Source organism: Staurois parvus, unplaced genomic scaffold (genome assembly GCF_062004578.1).
Source record: "Staurois parvus isolate SC_StPar_1 unplaced genomic scaffold, SC_StPar_1.0 ptg000025l, whole genome shotgun sequence".
In the NCBI taxonomy this organism is placed as follows: domain Eukaryota; kingdom Metazoa; phylum Chordata; class Amphibia; order Anura; family Ranidae; genus Staurois; species Staurois parvus.
In genome coordinates, this window is record NW_028317821.1 from 15,950,811 (window position 1) to 15,969,525 (window position 18,715).

General features: G+C 38.5%; 2 protein-coding genes across 3 annotated transcripts in view; both read left to right on the forward strand.

Moving 5' to 3' along the window:
- The window catches only part of LOC149471958 (dynein axonemal heavy chain 3-like), a 710,466-nt gene that overhangs the window by 242,689 nt on the left and 449,062 nt on the right, over nucleotides 1-18,715 (forward strand). The gene's annotated exons all lie outside the window — the stretch shown is intronic.
- LOC149471959 (uncharacterized) lies at nucleotides 11,845-15,306 on the forward strand. 2 transcript variants are annotated; one of them, XM_089652002.1, is made up of 6 exons: nucleotides 11,845-11,932; nucleotides 12,890-14,151; nucleotides 14,300-14,392; nucleotides 14,469-14,534; nucleotides 14,616-14,708; nucleotides 14,781-15,306. In XM_089652002.1, the coding sequence occupies exons 2-6, from the start codon at nucleotides 14,098-14,100 to the stop codon at nucleotides 14,826-14,828; spliced, it is 354 nt and encodes a 117-aa protein (XP_089508128.1). In that variant the 5' UTR covers nucleotides 11,845-11,932; nucleotides 12,890-14,097; the 3' UTR covers nucleotides 14,829-15,306. The 2 variants fall into 2 exon arrangements, with proteins under 2 accessions (XP_089508128.1, XP_089508136.1); XM_089652010.1 differs by having other exon boundaries at nucleotides 14,784-15,306.

Consider the following 18,715-nt stretch of genomic DNA (forward strand, 5'->3'; position numbering starts at 1 on the left):
GATGATCAGTGCCCTGATGATTGGTGCCGATCCCTGCTCTGACAACTGCCGGTTCTCGGTAGTACTTTCCTCACGCTCTGACAGCGTGAGGAAAGTTCAGCTGAGAAACAGCAATTGTATTTCCCAGTGATCAGCGTGTCATTGGACACGGCTGATCACATGGTAAAAGGCCGCTGTGGTTGGCCTTTTACCACATCACGTGATCAGCTGTGTCTGTAGGACACAGCAATCTCGGAGATCGCCGGGTGCATGCCCCCCGGGGGCGCGCAGGAGCGCATTCTGGGAGGACGTCATATGACACCCTCCCAGAACTGGCGGCAGCAGTGAAGCCGTCATTCGGCTATCTGCGGTCAGCAAGTAGTTAAATCACCAATCAATGAAAAAAGATTTCCAGAGACAGTCTGAGACTGCTCTTTATAAAACAATTAGCTTCAATAATTCTGCTTTAAAAAGGCTCCCTTTAAAGTGGTTGTAAACCTCAGACATGAAATATGAACAAAGCATATCCCTGTATAGTGTGTGCTTGTCTCAATCCAGAGCACTAAGTGTTATTTCTGTCTGCTGCCTCATTCCTCTGCTCTTAGCATGAGTCACATCTGGCAAGTTTTCCTGACACCAAGAGAAAAGTGGTTACAAGGGATGGCACAGCCTGTGACTGACAGACTCATCTCTGTTCCTGTGTGCTGTGTGAAGGGTGTGTGTCTCCCTTTCCTCTTATCAGATCTCCTCACTAATGTAACTTCAGCTCCCTGCCCCGAGCTTCTCAGAGTTGAGAGACCCTGTGCAAATTCTGAACTTCGAATAAATGTAGGGGAAAGATAACTGTAGATAACCAGCTACAACTTATTTAGGATGATTTATTTAATCTCTGTATATCACCTGAGACTAGTCACTTCACTGGTTATATGTAAGAGTTACTACCACTTTAAAGTGTTAATAAACTCACATATTAAAAAACTATCAATAAACGCTATATTACATGTTGTTTATGCTCACTCAGTCACTATGAGATTGGTTTTGTCTATTCTGCAAAAAACCTGATTGATCCTGCAATTCTATATTTCCCCCTTTTGCCGAAGTCCCCAGTGCAGCTGGGGATTTTGCAGAGCAGTGATGGCAATGTTGCATATGCTCAGTTTTCAGTGAGTTTCTACGCTGAGCATTTCCTCCCTATCACTGGGCAGCCCATGACTCAACTATAGAGTCACACATGTGGGCATATACACAGTGGTAAATGACAGCTCACTTCCTCCCTCCTTCTCCATGCCCACTAACCAGCTTTCAGTGAGTTTCTATGCTGAGAATTTCCTCCTTATCACATCTGAGCAGCCCATGTGACTATAGAGTGACACATGTGGGCCATTATACAGTGGTAAATGAGGGTGGAGCCTATCCGGTGACGTCACGCTGTCTGAGCCGCGTGGAGGCCGGCGGCCATCTTTGAATCTGTTTCACCTACTGAATGTGAGTGCTTATCTGCTTTCAAAATTATCAATAAAGAATCACAAATTACTACACTATCAGAGTTTCTGTTGGGGCTCGGTGTATTACGAGCCCCTTCTCTTAAGGTGGATCCGCATAATCCAAGGTACTTGCTATCTGGGTGATTCCATGATTGCTATCAGAGAGCCTATTATATTTGGGTGATGACCCCCTGCTGGATGGATAAGGCACTACAGATGGTTAAGATGTAATGCTGATCACCTGCCGAGCTGTTCGTTTGCCAGATGATCTTCAGGTCTTTCTCTTCCCAGTTCCAGAGTACCAGGAGTGGTCTGATTACTCAAACGCACAGATTTGTGCGCTATCTGGTTAGTGCATATTATATACACACCTATGAGCACGGGGACCACTATCACAACGAGGGATGCATCAATATTGATTATCATTCACTATATGCACTTATTGCTGTTATATTACTGGACTTTATTTATATCTATCATGTTTTAAGGACTATGTTTATTTATACTAGTCAACAATTTATTTCACTTAGTGCTGCATTTTTTATATGATATCTTTGAGAAGGTTTTTAGGTTGTACCTTTATGCTAGCTGCTCACTCAACAGTCCAAGCGCTCGTTTCCACCTCTTATTCTGTTACAGTGGTAAATGACAGCCCACTCCCCTCCTCCATGTCCACTAACCAGCTAAACACAATCAGGGAGGAATATTACATGTAGATTGATGGAGGCTTCACCTCCCAGTTATTCAAAGACACAGGCTGGAGGGGCGTGGCACAGTTTGTGACTTGCAGAAATTTGCCCACACCATGTTATTGACAAAAAATAATAAAGATTTGATTTTATATGTATTAGTATGACAACTTAAAACAATGTATTGATACTTATTCATTTTTACTCTATATTCCAAAGGCTGATTTTTTTTTTTAATTTTGAACATGTGACCAGCAGCAGAGGACTAAAAGCTCCTCCTGCTTATGTTTCCCTGCAGACAGGCTTGGAAAGAGAGAGGAAAAAGATACCTAGATGTTTTTTTTAAATAATTACAGAGCCATCATCCACATGCAGAAATAAAAGGGATAATGTAAATTAAGTGTGTGTGTGTGTGTTTAGTATCACTTTAAATGTAAAATATAAAGGACTATGTGAATAATTTATAAAATTGGACTACTATTGTGAAGCATCAGAATCTGGAACATAAATTTACAAATTCAAGAGAAGAGATCTCTTTTTCACCCAGTATGTGTTGGGGTCATGAGGGGTGACCTCAAATAGCCTGTTGATAATTCAGTTTTTTCAGATACTTTTTTAACTCCATGAACTGTGAAAAAATTGATTGTGTAATTTGTATAAGATTTGTGATATGCAAAAGTTTAACCCCACAAATAAGAATTAACAGATCAGTGCAGCTTAGCAGTGCCCATCAATGCAGCCTCATCGAATGCTTTTCATCAGTGCCCATCAGTGCAGCTTATCAGTGCCCATTAGTGCAGCCACATCAGTGCACATCAGTGCAGCCTCATCAAAAAAACCCAGTGGTGATTAAATACCGCCAAAAGAAAGCTCTATCTGTCTAAAAAAAATTATATCAATGTCATATGAGTACAGTGTTGCATGACAGCGCAATTAGCATTCAAAGTGCGACAGCGCTGAAAGCTGAAAATTGCCCTAGGCAGTAAAAGGGTGAAAGTGCCGGTATTAAAGTGGTACTACTTGGTACTTTGGTAATGATCCCACTATCGACCAGACAAAATAAACCACTACAATATGTCAAACAAAAATGTGTACTTATTTCTCCATAGCAAGAAAGAAGTGGGGCATTTATGTAAGTGGAATAAGAATGAGTAAACAGTTTATATTATTTTGAACTCTTGGGTTATAGGAATGTATAAAAGCATTTAAAAGGGTGCTTTGGCTTACTTATTGTCATTTTATTATCTAACATAAAATGAATGTAGCTGACCTGTTTGAGCTGTGCAGTCATTCAAATACAATCATGACATTTTGTTATTGTTAGCAGAGCCAAATTAGAAGTATGATACCTATATTTACAATAATATGAATTATACTGTTGACTAAGGATGAGCTAATGTGTCTGGGTCTTATTCTTAGGGCGTTCGTCAAACCTATTATAAAGTCTGAAAATTGCAAACTTAAATCCAAAACCCATTGAATTATAGGAGGTGAATCTTGCAAATTAATTCTGGTCATTTTTAAGGCTAATAGGCAAGGGATTGTCAGACAAAAGGCAGGAGGAACTGAACGGTGGCATTGGGGACATGTACCAATGCAATAAATAAATATATAAATACATCTCACTAGGGAGAGGGTCCTCCTTTTTACATGACTTAGGGATAACATGGGAAAAATATCAAGCCTTTGAATTACATGCTTGGGAAATTAATATTATTCTTCAGGATTTACATAGTGCCAACAGTTTTCACAGTGCTTTACAATCTAAAGCGAGACAGTACAGTTCCAATACAATTAAATACAAAAAGGGGTAAGAGGACCCTGCTCATAAGAGCTTCCAATCTAATAGGGTGGAGTAAGTGGTACAAAAGGTTATGACTGTGGAGAATGAGCTGATGGAAGAGTTAAAAGTTCATTTGTTAGTTGGAGGCATGATAGGCTTCCTTGAAGAGATGAGTTTTCAATAAAAAACAATTAAGGAAGAAAAATTTTTTTCACGTGCGCATACTAGTGGACAGGTTTTTCTTTAAACATCTTACAATTTTAATAATGTTTCCACATAAAAACATAGAAAAGCATTATAACATGGATGCAATATAGAGTATAATATACCTCTTCAGCTACAATTATAAGGATGGTTCTCTCAACATGTTTCCTTGACAATGGCTTTCTCAGGAGAATTGTTGCTGGTAAGTAATATGCTGTTTAAAAAAAACAAACATATCTAAAAAAATACATATAAAAAAGATGCCAACTATTTTTGTACCACAGAGGTTAGTACCTGCTTACCAGTAAGTTCTATTTTGGAAACTGGCTGGCACAGTGCTACTTGCAAATAATCCAGTTTATTGCTGCAGTTGATTCAGGTGAACCCTGATTTGCAGCAAAGTGAATTATTGAAAAGTGCTTGATATAATTGTTCATTTTTACAGAGATGGGAGAATACAAGGTCAAGGGTGTTACTATTGGAGTGAGTAGAAGTGTGTGTCCATTGTGTTAGGTCAAAAGATGAGGTTAATTTGAGTAGCTGAGACATAGCTGGGCTGTTAACATTAACAGATGTTAATGTCACCAAGAATTATATTGGGTAACTAGAGAGAAAGTAACCAGGAAGAGAAATCATCAAAAAAGCGTGATGCTGTTCAAGGAGACAGACAAATCAACTGCAATCCTCAGAGAAATTGGAAAAAACAGACAAATACAGTGGGTGGGTCTCAAAAGAAGAGAGTGAGAGAAAGGGAGGGGTAGAAAGGACTTGAAAGGTGCTCAGTGTGGATCGAAGGAATCAAACTCCGCCTCCTTTCTATCCACTGGGAGTGGGCAAGTGAGTCTAGGGGAGGCCACCATGGAAGATGGCTGCATGCGAATCCGAGTCAGAATCTTGAAGCCAGGTAGGCAAGTATGTTAAAGCAATGGGAGATATAAAGGTCATGCAGAGATGTGAGCTTGTCATGGACAGAACAGGCATTCCACAGGGCACATGTGGTGGTGGTGGTGGGGGTTGGCAGCAGGAGGATAAAAAATAAACTAAGGGGATTGTGGCTGTTCCCATAGGAGGAAGGGTGCTGGATATGGGGGCTGCAGTTAGAAAATGAAGGGCAAGTTTGGGGGAAATGTCCCCATTGATTAGGAGAAGAAGGAAGGTGGAGAAAGTAAGATGGGAGTATGATGTATGTGAACACACATACCACACTGTCCTGGTGTTTACATCAGCATGTGAGTTCAGTATTTGCAGGAGAGGAGAATTTGGGTGGAGAGGAGTATCTGGGTGGAGAGGAGGAGTAAAGTAGGGACAGTTTGAGAGTTGGACTTCATAAGAAATGATTTAATGTTGGTTTGCTTGCAGACTGGAGAAAAGTTCTTCTTGTTGTGTCTTCATACTACTTTTGTTATCCTCCTTTAGTTAAACTGCTGTGTTAAAACTGCTTTAACACTCATTAAAAAACACTCAGACAAAAAAACATGATGTCAGCGACTGACCCCTTTCTGAAACTTCCCCATAAGCTGATTTAAATTTATAGAGAGATAGGGCAGGGAAGCATTTGTGAATTGATCAATTAGGAACTGATAAGACACTTGATTGAAAGGGGAAATTGTAAAAAAAAAAAACAGATCAGCCACAGACACAGGCCACAGTCATTAAAGTTAATTGTTTCTTTGATCACTAAAGAAGGTATGAATCAATCACCCTAAATATAGGTATATACAAGTTTAAAAGATATGAGAACATTTACTATAAAGCGATAGAAGTGTAAAATTGTCAGTCATACATGATATGTGGATTGTACAAATGGATTTTCCAAACTTTCAATTGCCTGTGAAGAAGCAGAGAAAGCGTGATAAAAAAGCAATAGAAGCTGCGTTAAAACTGTTGTCTGTTGTAAGGTAAGTTGTAAGTATTGTCACAGTCCAGTACAATTCTCACAGACAGCATCAGCAACACTTTATTTTAGCATCACGTATTTTGCAAGTATAATAGATTTTTTATTTTTACCTTATTGCTTGGCTTTAATACAGTAGCTACAGCACCCCAATTTGGTCTATTTAAAATAACCTGATTTTATATCCAACAATAATAGTTTGAATTTACCAGTATAAGTAGTAATCAGAACTGATCTAAAATATGTAGGAAATGTTACTGTTAAAAAAATAAATCCTACCCTGGAAGAAGTATAATTTGCACTCCTGTACCCTCTGCATCCTTTGGCTGTCCAATTGGTGTTTCAGTTGCTGAATAATCTACTGGTCAGAACTTTCCTTTATTCTGTACCATGTAGTCTTTCTTTTTCCTTGGTTTTGTTTTCCCGGCTTTGTGATTAACACTCTGTAAGGTGTTTGCCATGTGCATGGGAAGATGGTGTTTTTCATATATCTACTGGCTATCCCCTGAAGCTGTGTGCTAGCTTTGTTCTTTGGGCTATGTAGACATTTACTGTCAGGATTATCACACTTAAGTATATTTTGCTGCCAACCATGTATCTATTATTTGCCGCCTTATTTTGCGATACTGTCACCGCTCTGCTTGAATTGCTGCCATAAGTATCTAAGTAGCATTTTGTGTTTCAAGTGTTCATTGCTATGCAAAGCGTTGCAATTATTTAAAAGAAGTGAAAATTGTAAAAAGAAAAAAGCCCACAACGTCATACCAATTGGTCAGTGGAAAAACAGTTTTGCAGTATTAATTGTGAGGTTCTTTATTACAGAACCTTACTTAAAAAAAAAAAAGTTTTCTAAAATGTCAAAAGAAAGTGCTCAAAAAACTGCAAAACCACTCCTCCACTATCCATAGATGAGGAAGTTTTTATCCTGAAATATAAATTTGAATGTAGTTTAAAAACATTAGCTAAACATACGGTGCAGTTTTCCACCACCTACTTTATGTCATTTTCAGAGCCATCACAAATTAATTTTTCATTAAATCTTTATGAAGACCTTGAATTAGACCCCAGAACATTTTTTTCTGTGGAATACAACCTGTTGTTTCATTAATCTACCCTTGTCGACCCTTACACACTAAATCTCCTAGTTCCTTTACGTGTGGAAAAACTCCATTTAGCTTCATAGCAATCACCCACCCTCTTAAATTCTGAATCCCACAAATTGCATAGATACAGCTTAAAGGATAAGATAACCTTTGGGAACATGTTTCATGTTCCACCCAATTTTAGGGTGGAACATGTAACATGTTCCCACCACTGCCCAACCCCCCCCCCTCCTTGTGACAGCAGTATGGGAGGAAGTTCCCTGTACTAGCTGTCACTATTTTAAAATAGTGTGATCATACAGGGCTCTGCCCACATGGCTGCGTCATTCATTCACAGTGTTCTATGAATGAATGGACCTTAGCGGCCATTGGCTTGTAATTCTCATTTAACTACCATGGCACTGCAGAGTGCCGTGGTAGTTCATTGAATCTTCCTGTCAGTATACCTACTTGCCGTACATCCTATACTGGCAAGCAGATATACTGATAGGCCTGCAGGAGACCTGCAATGCTCTCCAGGCTCCTACAGCCAAATAATAAATGCACATTTTTTTACCTGCAGAAAAATATGCATATATTTTGACTTATCCATTAATGGGATGTGAACTTATCCTTTAGTGGGAATTTACTCATTCTGTTTTTTCAGAATTGGATTAATAATGGCCAGTTTCTTTCCAGTTGCCTGTTCTTCCTGATGTAATTCTGAATCTACTTATAAGAAAAAGCAAGGTTCATCTTGCAGAAGAAACTTCTCTTTCAATTTACTAGGAGATCAACTTTTCATTTTTCTCATAAAAAGATTCAGTCTTGGAGAAGCCCCTATCCTTTCAATCTTGGTACACCATGTAAATTAAATCCAGCTCAAACCGGGGTTTCCAGTTGAAGTGAGATAATCAGAATGCTTAAAAGCACAAATTCATTTTCTCCAAAAATATTCCCAAACCTTCAATGTATCGCAGAATAAAAGATTTTTTTTTTATGGCATCTCGTACTTCCCTTTTGAACACAGGGAACATAGTGTTGTGTGTTCTTCCCAAACAACTCAATCTTGGTTTCATCTGTCCACAGTATATTTTGCCAGTAGTGCTGTGGAACATCCAGGTGCTCTTTTGCAAACTTTAAACGTGCTGCAATATTCTTTTTGGACAGCAATGGCTTCCTCCGTGGTGTCCTCCCATGTACTCCATTCTTGTTTAATGTTTTCCTTGTTGTAGATGTGTCAACAAAAATGTTAGCATGGGCCAGAGATTTCTGTAGGTCTTTAGCTGACACTCTGGGATTCTTCTTTACCTCATGCAGCATTCTGTGCTGTGCTCTTGCAGTCATTTTTACAGGATGACCACGCCTAGGAAGAGTAGCAACAGTGCTAAACTTTCTCCATTTGTAGACAGTCTGTCTTACCGTGGACACATGAACATCAAGGCTTTTGGAGATACTTTTGTAACCCTTTCCAGCTTCATGCAAGTCAACGATTCTTGATCGTAGGTCTTCTGAGAGCTCTTTTCTGCGATTCATGGTTCACATCAGACAGTGCTTCTTGAAACCAGTAAACCCAAAACAAGTGTGTGTTTTTTAAGGGCAGGACAGCTGTCAGCAACACCTCCAATATTATCACACTGATTGGAGTCAAGGTTGGCTCACTCCTGGCTCCAATTAGCTCTGGGAGAAGTCATTAAGCTAGGGCCTCACATACGTTTTCCTCCCTGCACTGTGAATGTTTACATGTTATGTGCAATTAAACCATGGCAACATCTAATGTTTGTGTAGTATTATGTTCAGCAGGCTGTGTTCTTCTATTGTTGTGACTTAGATGACGTTCAGAGCACATTTTATGCCCAATTCATGCAAACCTCCACGTAATCCCAAGGGGTTCACATACTTTTTCTTGCAACTGTAGTTGAAGGCAAATCTAAAAGAAATTGAGTAAGAAAATTATATAACCACTTCCCAAACCTCCACATTACTTTTACTGCGGGTGGGCAGCACAGGCAAGCTGGATCACGTGCATGTTGGGGGACACAGTGGATTCAGATCCCAGTACTCGACCCTGTTATCATGTGTTAACAAAGCTGTTCTGAATTAATTCATTCATAACAGCTGTTTCCTATGCTGTGATTGGCCCATAGCTATCCCATGGTACCTGAGCCAATCACAGCACCCTGTACAAATCACAGATCACTAGTGATCACAGATGTCATGAATGTAACCCATTCATGACAGTTGAAAACTTTGCTGTTGCAATGATCTTCACTGTAACAGCAAAGCTTAAAAAGTAAAAAAAAGAAATCACTGATCACCCTCTCAGAGTAGTACAGTGTTACTATAGTGAAACTGAAATACTCTGATGAAAGTATGTAAAAAAAAATACTAAAGAATAAAACAAAATGTTAAAAATTAAAACAATTTAATAAAAATTATTTATGTATTTCATTATTTTTAACATACTGTAACCAATCAGTGCCCCTGATCACCACCACATCAGTTATATCATGACACTGTACTGCACTAGTGACAGTATGGAATTGTGAAAAAAAAATTCTAATTTTATTTAATGTCCTAATTTTCAAAAAAATGCGACAAAAAATTACAACTTAAAAAAACTTGCCATGCCTCCTACTAATTGCCTGAGACTCTCCTCAGTCTATTTTCCAAAAGAAGGTAATTTTGGGGGGGAACCTGTACTGTCCTGGCATTTTAGGGCATCAATGCATTAGAATTGATCAATTTTCAAATATATACCATAGTTTGTAGACACTATAACGTTCACGGAAACCAATTCATATACACTTATTGGGATTTTTTTTTACCAAAGACACGTAGCACAATACATTTTGGCATAAATTTATGCCAAAGTTTGATTTTATTGGATATATTTTATAATACAAAGTATAAAATATCGCTATTTTTCAGTTTTTCATAAATACCACCACAAACAAAGCTTTATTTGTGTGAAAAAAATGATAAAAAATTAATTTGTTTACAATATTACATGGCCACGCAATTGCCAGTTAAAGTAGCGCAGTGCTGACTAGCAAAAAATGCCCTAGTCATGAAGTGGGTAAAATCTTTCATCGCTCAAGTGGATAATGTAAGGCCAGCTGACCTGAACTGAAGAACTGAATTAAAAATATTACTTTTTGTAAAATGTTGTTCTTTGGTAACATAAATCTTATTACTTCATGGTAGCTAGTAAGCAATCCAAACTCCTCAATTAAATAAATCATTTTTTGTTATGTCTATTTCTCGGTCAGGGATATCCAAAAGACTGTCATCTGCATATAATAATTTCTAGATTCAAGATTCTTGCATCCACCAACAAACCAGGATTAATGATTCTTAAAATCTGGGAAAAATACACAATAGCCAAATTAAAAATGAGGGGTGAGAGGAAACAGCCCTGAGGCACTCCCATTTAAATCCCATTTAAATGTTTATTATTATGTTGGTGTTCTTATGCTTTTGTTGCATAAAAAATGCACGTAGTGAATAAATAATAAGGGAAGTTGCACACTAAATAGAATACAAAACAAAAACAGATCTAATTTTGCTCTGGAGGAGGTACTTAGATGAAGCCCTTATCGTCTGGAAGGGTTGTGTTGAGTCTCTACATAGTTTTATGGCATATTTGAACAACAATAGCTGGGGGATCAAATTTCCCTACACGTGTAGCACTACTGAGATTATTTTTTTTAGATTTAACAATTTATAGGAAAAGAGATCAATTTTACATCTATACATTTAAAAAAAGATTGATAAGGGGTGTTATATTCCATAGGGGAGTTATCATCACGCCTCATTGTTGATGGCCATTCTGAGGGGACAATTTCTCTTAATGAGAAGTAACTGCTCAGGTTGACTATACTAAACAGACTGAGTTTCTTAAACAATATTTATTATTATGTCAGTCATCTGGATCATGATATGTCACTAATTTCTAGCATGGATAGGGGATCTCTTTTGGAACAAAAACAACAAGGTTTAACATCAATGGTTTTGAATGGTCCCTAATTACTACTTATTCAGATCAGCATCATGGTGTCAGAAATTATTTAAAAAATTTGGGGATCTTTAGGAATGGCAGGGTGATTGGAATTCTCCTTCCTGGTGACCCTAAAGTTATTTTTAGGAAAACTCAGTGTTTGAGAGATAAGATTTCTCCCAACCTGTTTTAACAGCCTAGGGGAGTCCCTTTTTGGTGGACTTTCTGGTTTTTTTCCATGCAGGAGATGTGCAGTTTGTAAATGCAGAGGCCAAAACATTGTACACACAAAGTATTGTGCATCTAGCACTACCAATTGCAGTTAAAAAATTAAAACATTCATTACTTGTTCCACAAAGAATGTTGTGTGCCTCCTCCAGTACCCGTGTGGCCTGCAATATACTGGCAGTACTGTAATTTGTTATGTTTACTACAACTTTATGTGGGAAATGTGTAATGAAATACTGTACGTTTATTTTTAAAGATAAATAAACATTTGCTTCTTATAACGAAACTTTAGTCTTATACAGAGTACAAACAATTGTGTCTGGTTCACACCCAGGTAACCCTTCGATTGCTAACAGTAACAAACTAAAATACAAAAAACATGGAATTTATTTATAGATGCACAATGCTTGTATACCTGCCCTTTATATCACCTACTGGATTCTATTTATTAAAAGATTAACTAGTATGCATTTTCAACTCATCTTTTCTCTTGCTTCCTAAAAGACCAAAACAGACAACATTAAGAAACACTGGCTTATTTGAGCAAAATTTGTAATCTCACAACTCTTGGCAGAGGAAATCATTTAAGGTTAGTTCCACATTATCACTTTAAAAATTACAAAACATGTCAGTGCTAGTGTAGCTATTCAAGATGAAGGCATATTCCCTCCTTTTCACTTTTTGATCTTTTTGCTGAGAAGTGATGTTGGATGGATAGTGGGATGGATCTTGCTTGGGAATTGTGGAAAGAGATTGTGCTCTCTGATTAAAATAGAAGTAGGGCTTTTTTATTGCCCTGTTATACTTACCTAGGTGGATGCAGCATCTCACAGCTGCTCTGAGCAGAGAGTGACACTGTCACTCACCACTCTCTGCTATGCCTCCACCAGCACTCAATGTAGTGCTGGGCTGTGGAGAGGGAGGGAGTGGCTGGCTCAGGCTCTAAGCAGATTGCTGAGAGGCTGAGACAGGTGCTGCTCCAGACTCTGAGGTGGATCTCAATTTTAAAGTTGGGATCTTTCCCCAGCCTGGACTGACTGGGGATGTCAGCCGACAGCGGGCTTCAGCTGAAAATGGGTCCCAGGAGTGCAGAATGAACTGCGCTCCTGTGATCCACAGGAGAAGTACAGTCCAAAAAGGTTGGACTGTACTTATCCTTTAAATAGCCTTGTCAGGGATCATACATAAATAATTGGCTACCTGTACACAAAATCTTATATAAATCTTTATATGTCACTCAAAAAATTTTGTTTTCCTTAAAACCCAGCAGGAAACTGGGCTCACGGGAATAAGGCATTGTCCCCCAGGCCCACATTAATAAGATACTGGGGACTCCATTCACAAAGCACATCTACCACTTTAAGAAACGCTGTAAAATACCGCTTATCATTTTTCAAACTTTTTTTAAATTCACTAATAAAAGGCTTCTAAAATACTGCATGCGTAATTTTTTCAAGATATGTGGTATTTAACTCATGAAACCATGCAGTATTTTACCACATTACATCATATCCAGCGGATGATACTTCCGGTGCACCCTTCTCAGGGCCTTGCTACAAGGGAGCGATAGTGGAGGAGAGATCAGCAGAAGAGAAGCCAAACATCCTGGATCTGGTAGAGCACATGGTAAAGCACTTTTAATCCTTTGAACAGCCTTATTTGTCTTAGTAGTTATGCAGTTTCATGTTTTGCTTCTGGCACGTTTCCCCTTACTCCTGGAACACAGGGCATCATTTCTGGTTCATGTTTTGTGTGTGGCATATGTTTTTCCTATTGCAGAACATTTATGGCACATTTCTGCATGTTTATACCCGTTTTTAGCTGTACACTTTTGTAGTGTCCTCTGCTTGTTGCACACATGGCTCATGCTTGTTTGTCCAAAAATACCCATTGCAAAATGTTCAGCCTTTCTTTCCCGTTTGTTTGGACTTGTGATACATGCCCCAACATGTATACTGTGCAATTGTTTGATATGGTTTAGAATAGGAAAACAAAATAAGCACAAACTACATTTAATCTTGTCAAGATTTTTACAGCTCCAAACATCCAACTTTGAGGCAGACTTTTCAACAGCACAGGTAGATATATACTGTACATGCTTATGAATTGCATTTGTTTTTTCTTCTCTGTACTGTCAACGTACATTTCAATTTATCCTTTGTAAAATGTTTTTTATCTTGTTCTTAGATGTGCTTGAGATGGTTTATCTGCTCTTTAAGCCTGGGTTCACACTTGTACGGTGTGGCATATCGCATGTGATTCGCACAGGAACCACACCACATTTCTGTACAAATCACATGAAAATTCTGTGTGGTGCGATTTGAGCCACACATTTTGTAAGGCTCACATCGCATCCGCACCAAAAAGGTGCAGGACTCTTTTTTTGGTCCGCATAGAATCAGATCGCATGGGTACACATACCAATGTGATCCAATTCTGCACATTTCACCGTGTTTTGTGGACCGATTTCGGAGTGTTGTTAACTTAACATACACAACTGCATGAACGGGGTGCGATTGTGATGCAGTGCAGATTACGCACAGAAACCACTGCAAATTAAGCACTGCTTCAGTGTGAACCCAGGCTCAAAGCATTGTATTATTTCCTTTTTAAAAGTACGAAAACAGGGAACAGAAGTCACCTGCAGCATCCTTAAAGCATCCATGGTCAAATGTATGTACTGTATTTAATAATCTTACCTACATATGCATATGTTCAAATTTTGTTACTAACATGTTTTTTTGTGTCCAATAGATGGTACATCCCAAATCGAGACATGAGAGGCGAACAAGAAAGAATGTTCTGGAGGTAAGTCATGATAGCTTCCTTCAAATCCTAAACCACATGTTTTTAAATGCTCTCACAGGTACAATATGAACAGTTTGCTTCAAATACTCATCTAATGTTTTTCATGTTTCATGTTGAAATAAGCGTCTTTAAATTCTTCCCTTTGTAGGCACCCAAAATAATCATCCCAGAAAATACAAAGGGGAATCATGCCTCAAAATGGAAAATTTGCATAGTAGTGTCACACTGCATTATAGTTAAGGTATGTACTCCTGTCCAAGCAAATATACTTCACATTTCTCCATCTAACTGTGCACAACCTGATGATTCTATTGTAGTTAAAGGATGCATTCCCAACAAAACGCGCAGGAAGGATGGGATTGTTTAAACCAGCCAAGTTTATGGTAAGCAATAGATGGTAAGTTTACATCTCCAACATAAATAAAATACTTAGCAACTTAAAAGTATCTTTCTGTTTTTCAAAGTTCCCCAAAGACAATGCTGTCACAGGAGAAACCAATCATGGAATCAGTAGGCTGCCCACAAAGTCTCGCTCATCTGGAAGAAACAAAAGCAAGGTTAGTCTAAACCTCTGGGAATGCTAAAGTCAAACAAGTAAACATGTTATTAATATCATGTAAATCTCTCAGCAGATCTGTCGCAAAGGACCACTACTCAGAGAAAAAAACAGCAATTAACTCCTAATTAAGTCAATTATATAGATAGCAGTACAGAAGTGGATGATGAGGCTGCAAACCAAACTTACATGCCCTGTGGTGAAGAACACTCAAGTGACAGCAGTGCCGATTGCAGGAAGAACAAGACCCAAGAAAAGCAAACAGCAGGAAAGTTTGAGTGACAGCAGTGTCAAGCAAATATCCACCACCCCTAACAAGAAGAGGAAACAAACAGATGGTCGACAGTACAACATGAAGTTCACACAGGCAGAAAATGTGGCGTTGGTAGAGAATATGGTTACAACAAGTTGGTGGGTCCTATATGCTTAGGACAGATCAATCAAAATGACACGAGCTGTCAATTCAATGGGAGTAACACCCCTGGAAACGTGACTTAATCAGTCAGTGGTTTAACAAGTCTTCTGGCGTTAATGCACCTCCTGAATTGGCTTCTTCCTTTGCTGTCGCCTTTTCATTACATTAAATTATAGCCACCAGTTTTTTTGTCTAATGTCTGTTTTTTTTTAATGTGACTCTTGTATTCCACTGCAAGAAAGTGTAACTGAAGGCAACATTTTATTTTTGTTTTGGATACAGCAAAAGGGGTTAGAACATCTGTCAGTTTTTCTTGCTGTCTGTGCCCTTTTATAGAGACTCGTTCTCTCTATTTCTTTTGTTTCTCCTTATCGGTGAAAGTGAAAGAACTAGAAAAGCCCACATTTTGTCTTGTCATCCATACAATAATAGAGTGTGAATCTCACCAATGGGACACAGATGGTAACACTCCCTTACTGTCTCCAAAATGAAAAAAAAAGAAGTTATTTTCCTTAGTTACACTTTCAAGTCTATTTGGATGTTCTAGTTGGCAAAGTCATTGCTATATCTTGCACATTTGTGCTTTTTCATGATGGAGAACAGACATTGGGGTCTATTTACTAACACTGGAGCACAGAGGATCAGGCACAGCTGTTCATACTAAACAATCAGCTTCTAAATTCAGCTTGTTCTATGGTGTATGGACAATAACACCTAGTAGCTCATTGGTTACTAAGCACAGTTGCTTCAGTTTGTATGTGCTTCAGTTTTAGTACATCTCCACCATTGTCATTCTAGAGAATGGTGACCCTAGTTCTTTGAGCCTAAACGTCATTAAGATAAGGAGATGTTTAGCAGTGTGTATCAAAGTGGAGTGGGACACCTAGTTTCCTTTGGCATATACCTCAAGACTTGTAAATACGGTAGATTTGCACAGTTCTGCTCTAACAATGGTTGTTTCACCTAATAGTAATATTGCTAGATAGTGTTGGGCCGAACACCCCCCTGTTTGGTTAATGGTCGAACATTCAAATCAACGAAAGTTCGACCGTGAACTTAGAACAAGGACAATTCACAAACGGTATCTTATCACATCTGAATATGCGGCAAGATAACGCACAGCTACTAAAATATTGCATGAATTATATTATTAAGTCATTCTTTACTGTCTCAACTGTCAGTGGGGTTCCCCCCTGACAGCTGAATGTAAAAAGGATTGCGGGCATTGCCCAGCAATTAAATTAAGAAAAAAAAATTGGGGCAGGGGGGACTGTCGGACAGGAGGCTTAGCAGATCTGGAAACCTCCTTTAACAAGGGGGTGCCTAGATCCTGCTCCCCTGTGAATGAGTATGGGGTACATGGTATCACTACTCATTCACAAAAAAAAAGTGTAGTGTACAAAATGACAGTAGACAGTCTTTGATAAGTCCTTTTAAAAACAGAAATTTTAAAAATGTCCTCTGAAGTAGATCCAACGTCAATCACGATGCCTGCTGCCACCACAGACCCAAAAGACAACAAAAAAAATCTGACAGCTTCTCCGGCCTGGCAGTTCTTAAATACTGTGATGACATCACAAGGGGACAGTGTCATGGCCCCCCTTGTGACATCATCATGCATTATGATTGGCCAAAGCATTGCACTTGACCTGTGGTCAGGTGCATTGCTTTGATCAATCACAATACACTGTCAGGGTGCAGCACATTGTGGGGCATGGTGAACGAACAGCCCACTGAATGCCTTTACTGTTTGTGTGTTTGCCAAACACACGAACGGCCAATGTTCAAGTTAAACTTAAGTTCGACTTGAACATCCAGTTCAACCGTATTACTAGAGAACATATTGGTTTTATGTTTTTTTTTTTTCTTTTAATGAAGGTTTTGTAAGAAAACATAAAAGATCGCTTTTGTGTGACGTAAATTTTTGCATAAGAGATCTCCAAAGATCTTTGAGTAAAATAAACGTATTGCCACTACATGTGACATATGTTAAACCAAGGCTCTGAGTTTCAACAGAAGCTGCTGAAACGATCAGCTTGTGTTGAAATGAGAGGATTACAAACAGCTTGAAATGGTGCCACCTCCTGTTTTCCTTTCTAACAACCACAGCTCTTTCTCCAAAAACAAAGTATACATCATGGTTAGATTTACAGAGTAAGAGTTGATGCATACCTTGAAAAATGTATCTTATATAGGGCATGCTTGTTAGAGCTGTAGAATAAAGGTGCCAGATGGATATCAGGGATGGATGGGAGCAATAACACAGAGGCAGCTCTTCTTAGAGTGGAAGCAAAGCTCTAATGCAGTAAACATGAAAAATAGAGGAAGGCACCTCTAAGTGCAGTATAGACAATTTATTAGTGAACAATTGATGAATTGCACTTACAAGATAAATAGGTAAAAAGACTCATCATGATGAGTTAAAAAGACTCATCATGATGAGCCTTTTTAACTATTTATCTTGTAAATGCAATTCATCTATTGTTCACTAATAAATTGTCTATACTGCACTTAGAGGTGCCTTCCTCTCTTTTTCATACATTGAAAAGTAACTTTGGATGAAGCACTATCGGACTTCATGGCCATGCTCATCATGACAGAATTCAGGGATTGGTGGAATAGGGTCCTCATCAGTGTCTTGAATCTTAATATCAGAAGCAATTCTGCATGATGGGCTAATATATAAAGGATGCAGCAGGCCAAAAATACGTTGCCAAATTATTCTGGTCTATAGCACAGAAAACCACCAGATAGATACAATGGAACCTGCTTTTAAGGACCCCGCTCAATGACACATCTTGTCTTAATAATTGCTGCATTGTAGCAAGATCCTGTAGGTATTGAGCACCTCAAGTGTGATGTTAGCAACCAGGTCAAACAAGGATAACCAGAGTCACCTAAAATAAAGTTTGAAAATGCTATTTTTTGAACATTAGTATATCATGATGAGTGGGTAATAACAGTAAGATTTCTTCTATACATTTTGTATTTAATGGCTAAACATAATTGTAATGTGAAGGCCTTAGGCCATATGTAAACTGGGTCAAGTAGAAATGATTAGACCAGGACCAGGATCTGGTTTAGTTATTTTTTTTACAGCCATCACGAGCTGTGCAGTATGGTGAGATTCAGAAAAGGTCACATTTCCACAAACAGTAGCATAATCAGATCCTTAGATAGACTAAATTTAGTGAGTACTTCTGCTTGGGTGAAATCATCAAGCAAGATGCGCTGCTTAAAGGAATGTGGACACATCACAACCATCTTCTTCAATTCACCCTCCTTAGAATGACCTAAAATTTCAACAATTTACCCTTTAAAAGCTCCATTAGGAATGTAGGAAGAGCAATGCTATGTCCAGCTGCCATATGTAGTAGACTAACCAAATGCTTATTAGATTGTGAACAGGTGGCCTTTTATAAAAACTTTCATGCACCAGCCCATTTAGGTGTGGTGACCAAAGTCATCACTTCCATCATTACTGCATGCCTGGACCACTACCTAATTACCTCATGCATTTATTTAATTGTTTCCACCTGTGAATTGAGTTTAATGCCTTTTCATACGTTATCTACTGAGCATTTTGAGGGTTA

What these genes read in the sequence shown, in the direction of transcription:
- LOC149471959 (XM_089652002.1), top strand. Translation starts at nt 14,098, where the DNA reads ATGGTACATCCCAAATCGAGACATGAGAGGCGAACAAGAAAGAATGTT. An exon ending in TTAAACCAGCCAAGTTTATG is followed by an intron (nt 14,535 to 14,615) that starts GTAAGCAATAGA and finishes TGTTTTTCAAAG; the next exon opens with TTCCCCAAAGACAATGCTGT. An exon ending in CTGGAAGAAACAAAAGCAAG is followed by an intron (nt 14,709 to 14,780) that starts GTTAGTCTAAAC and finishes TAAATCTCTCAG; the next exon opens with CAGATCTGTCGCAAAGGACC.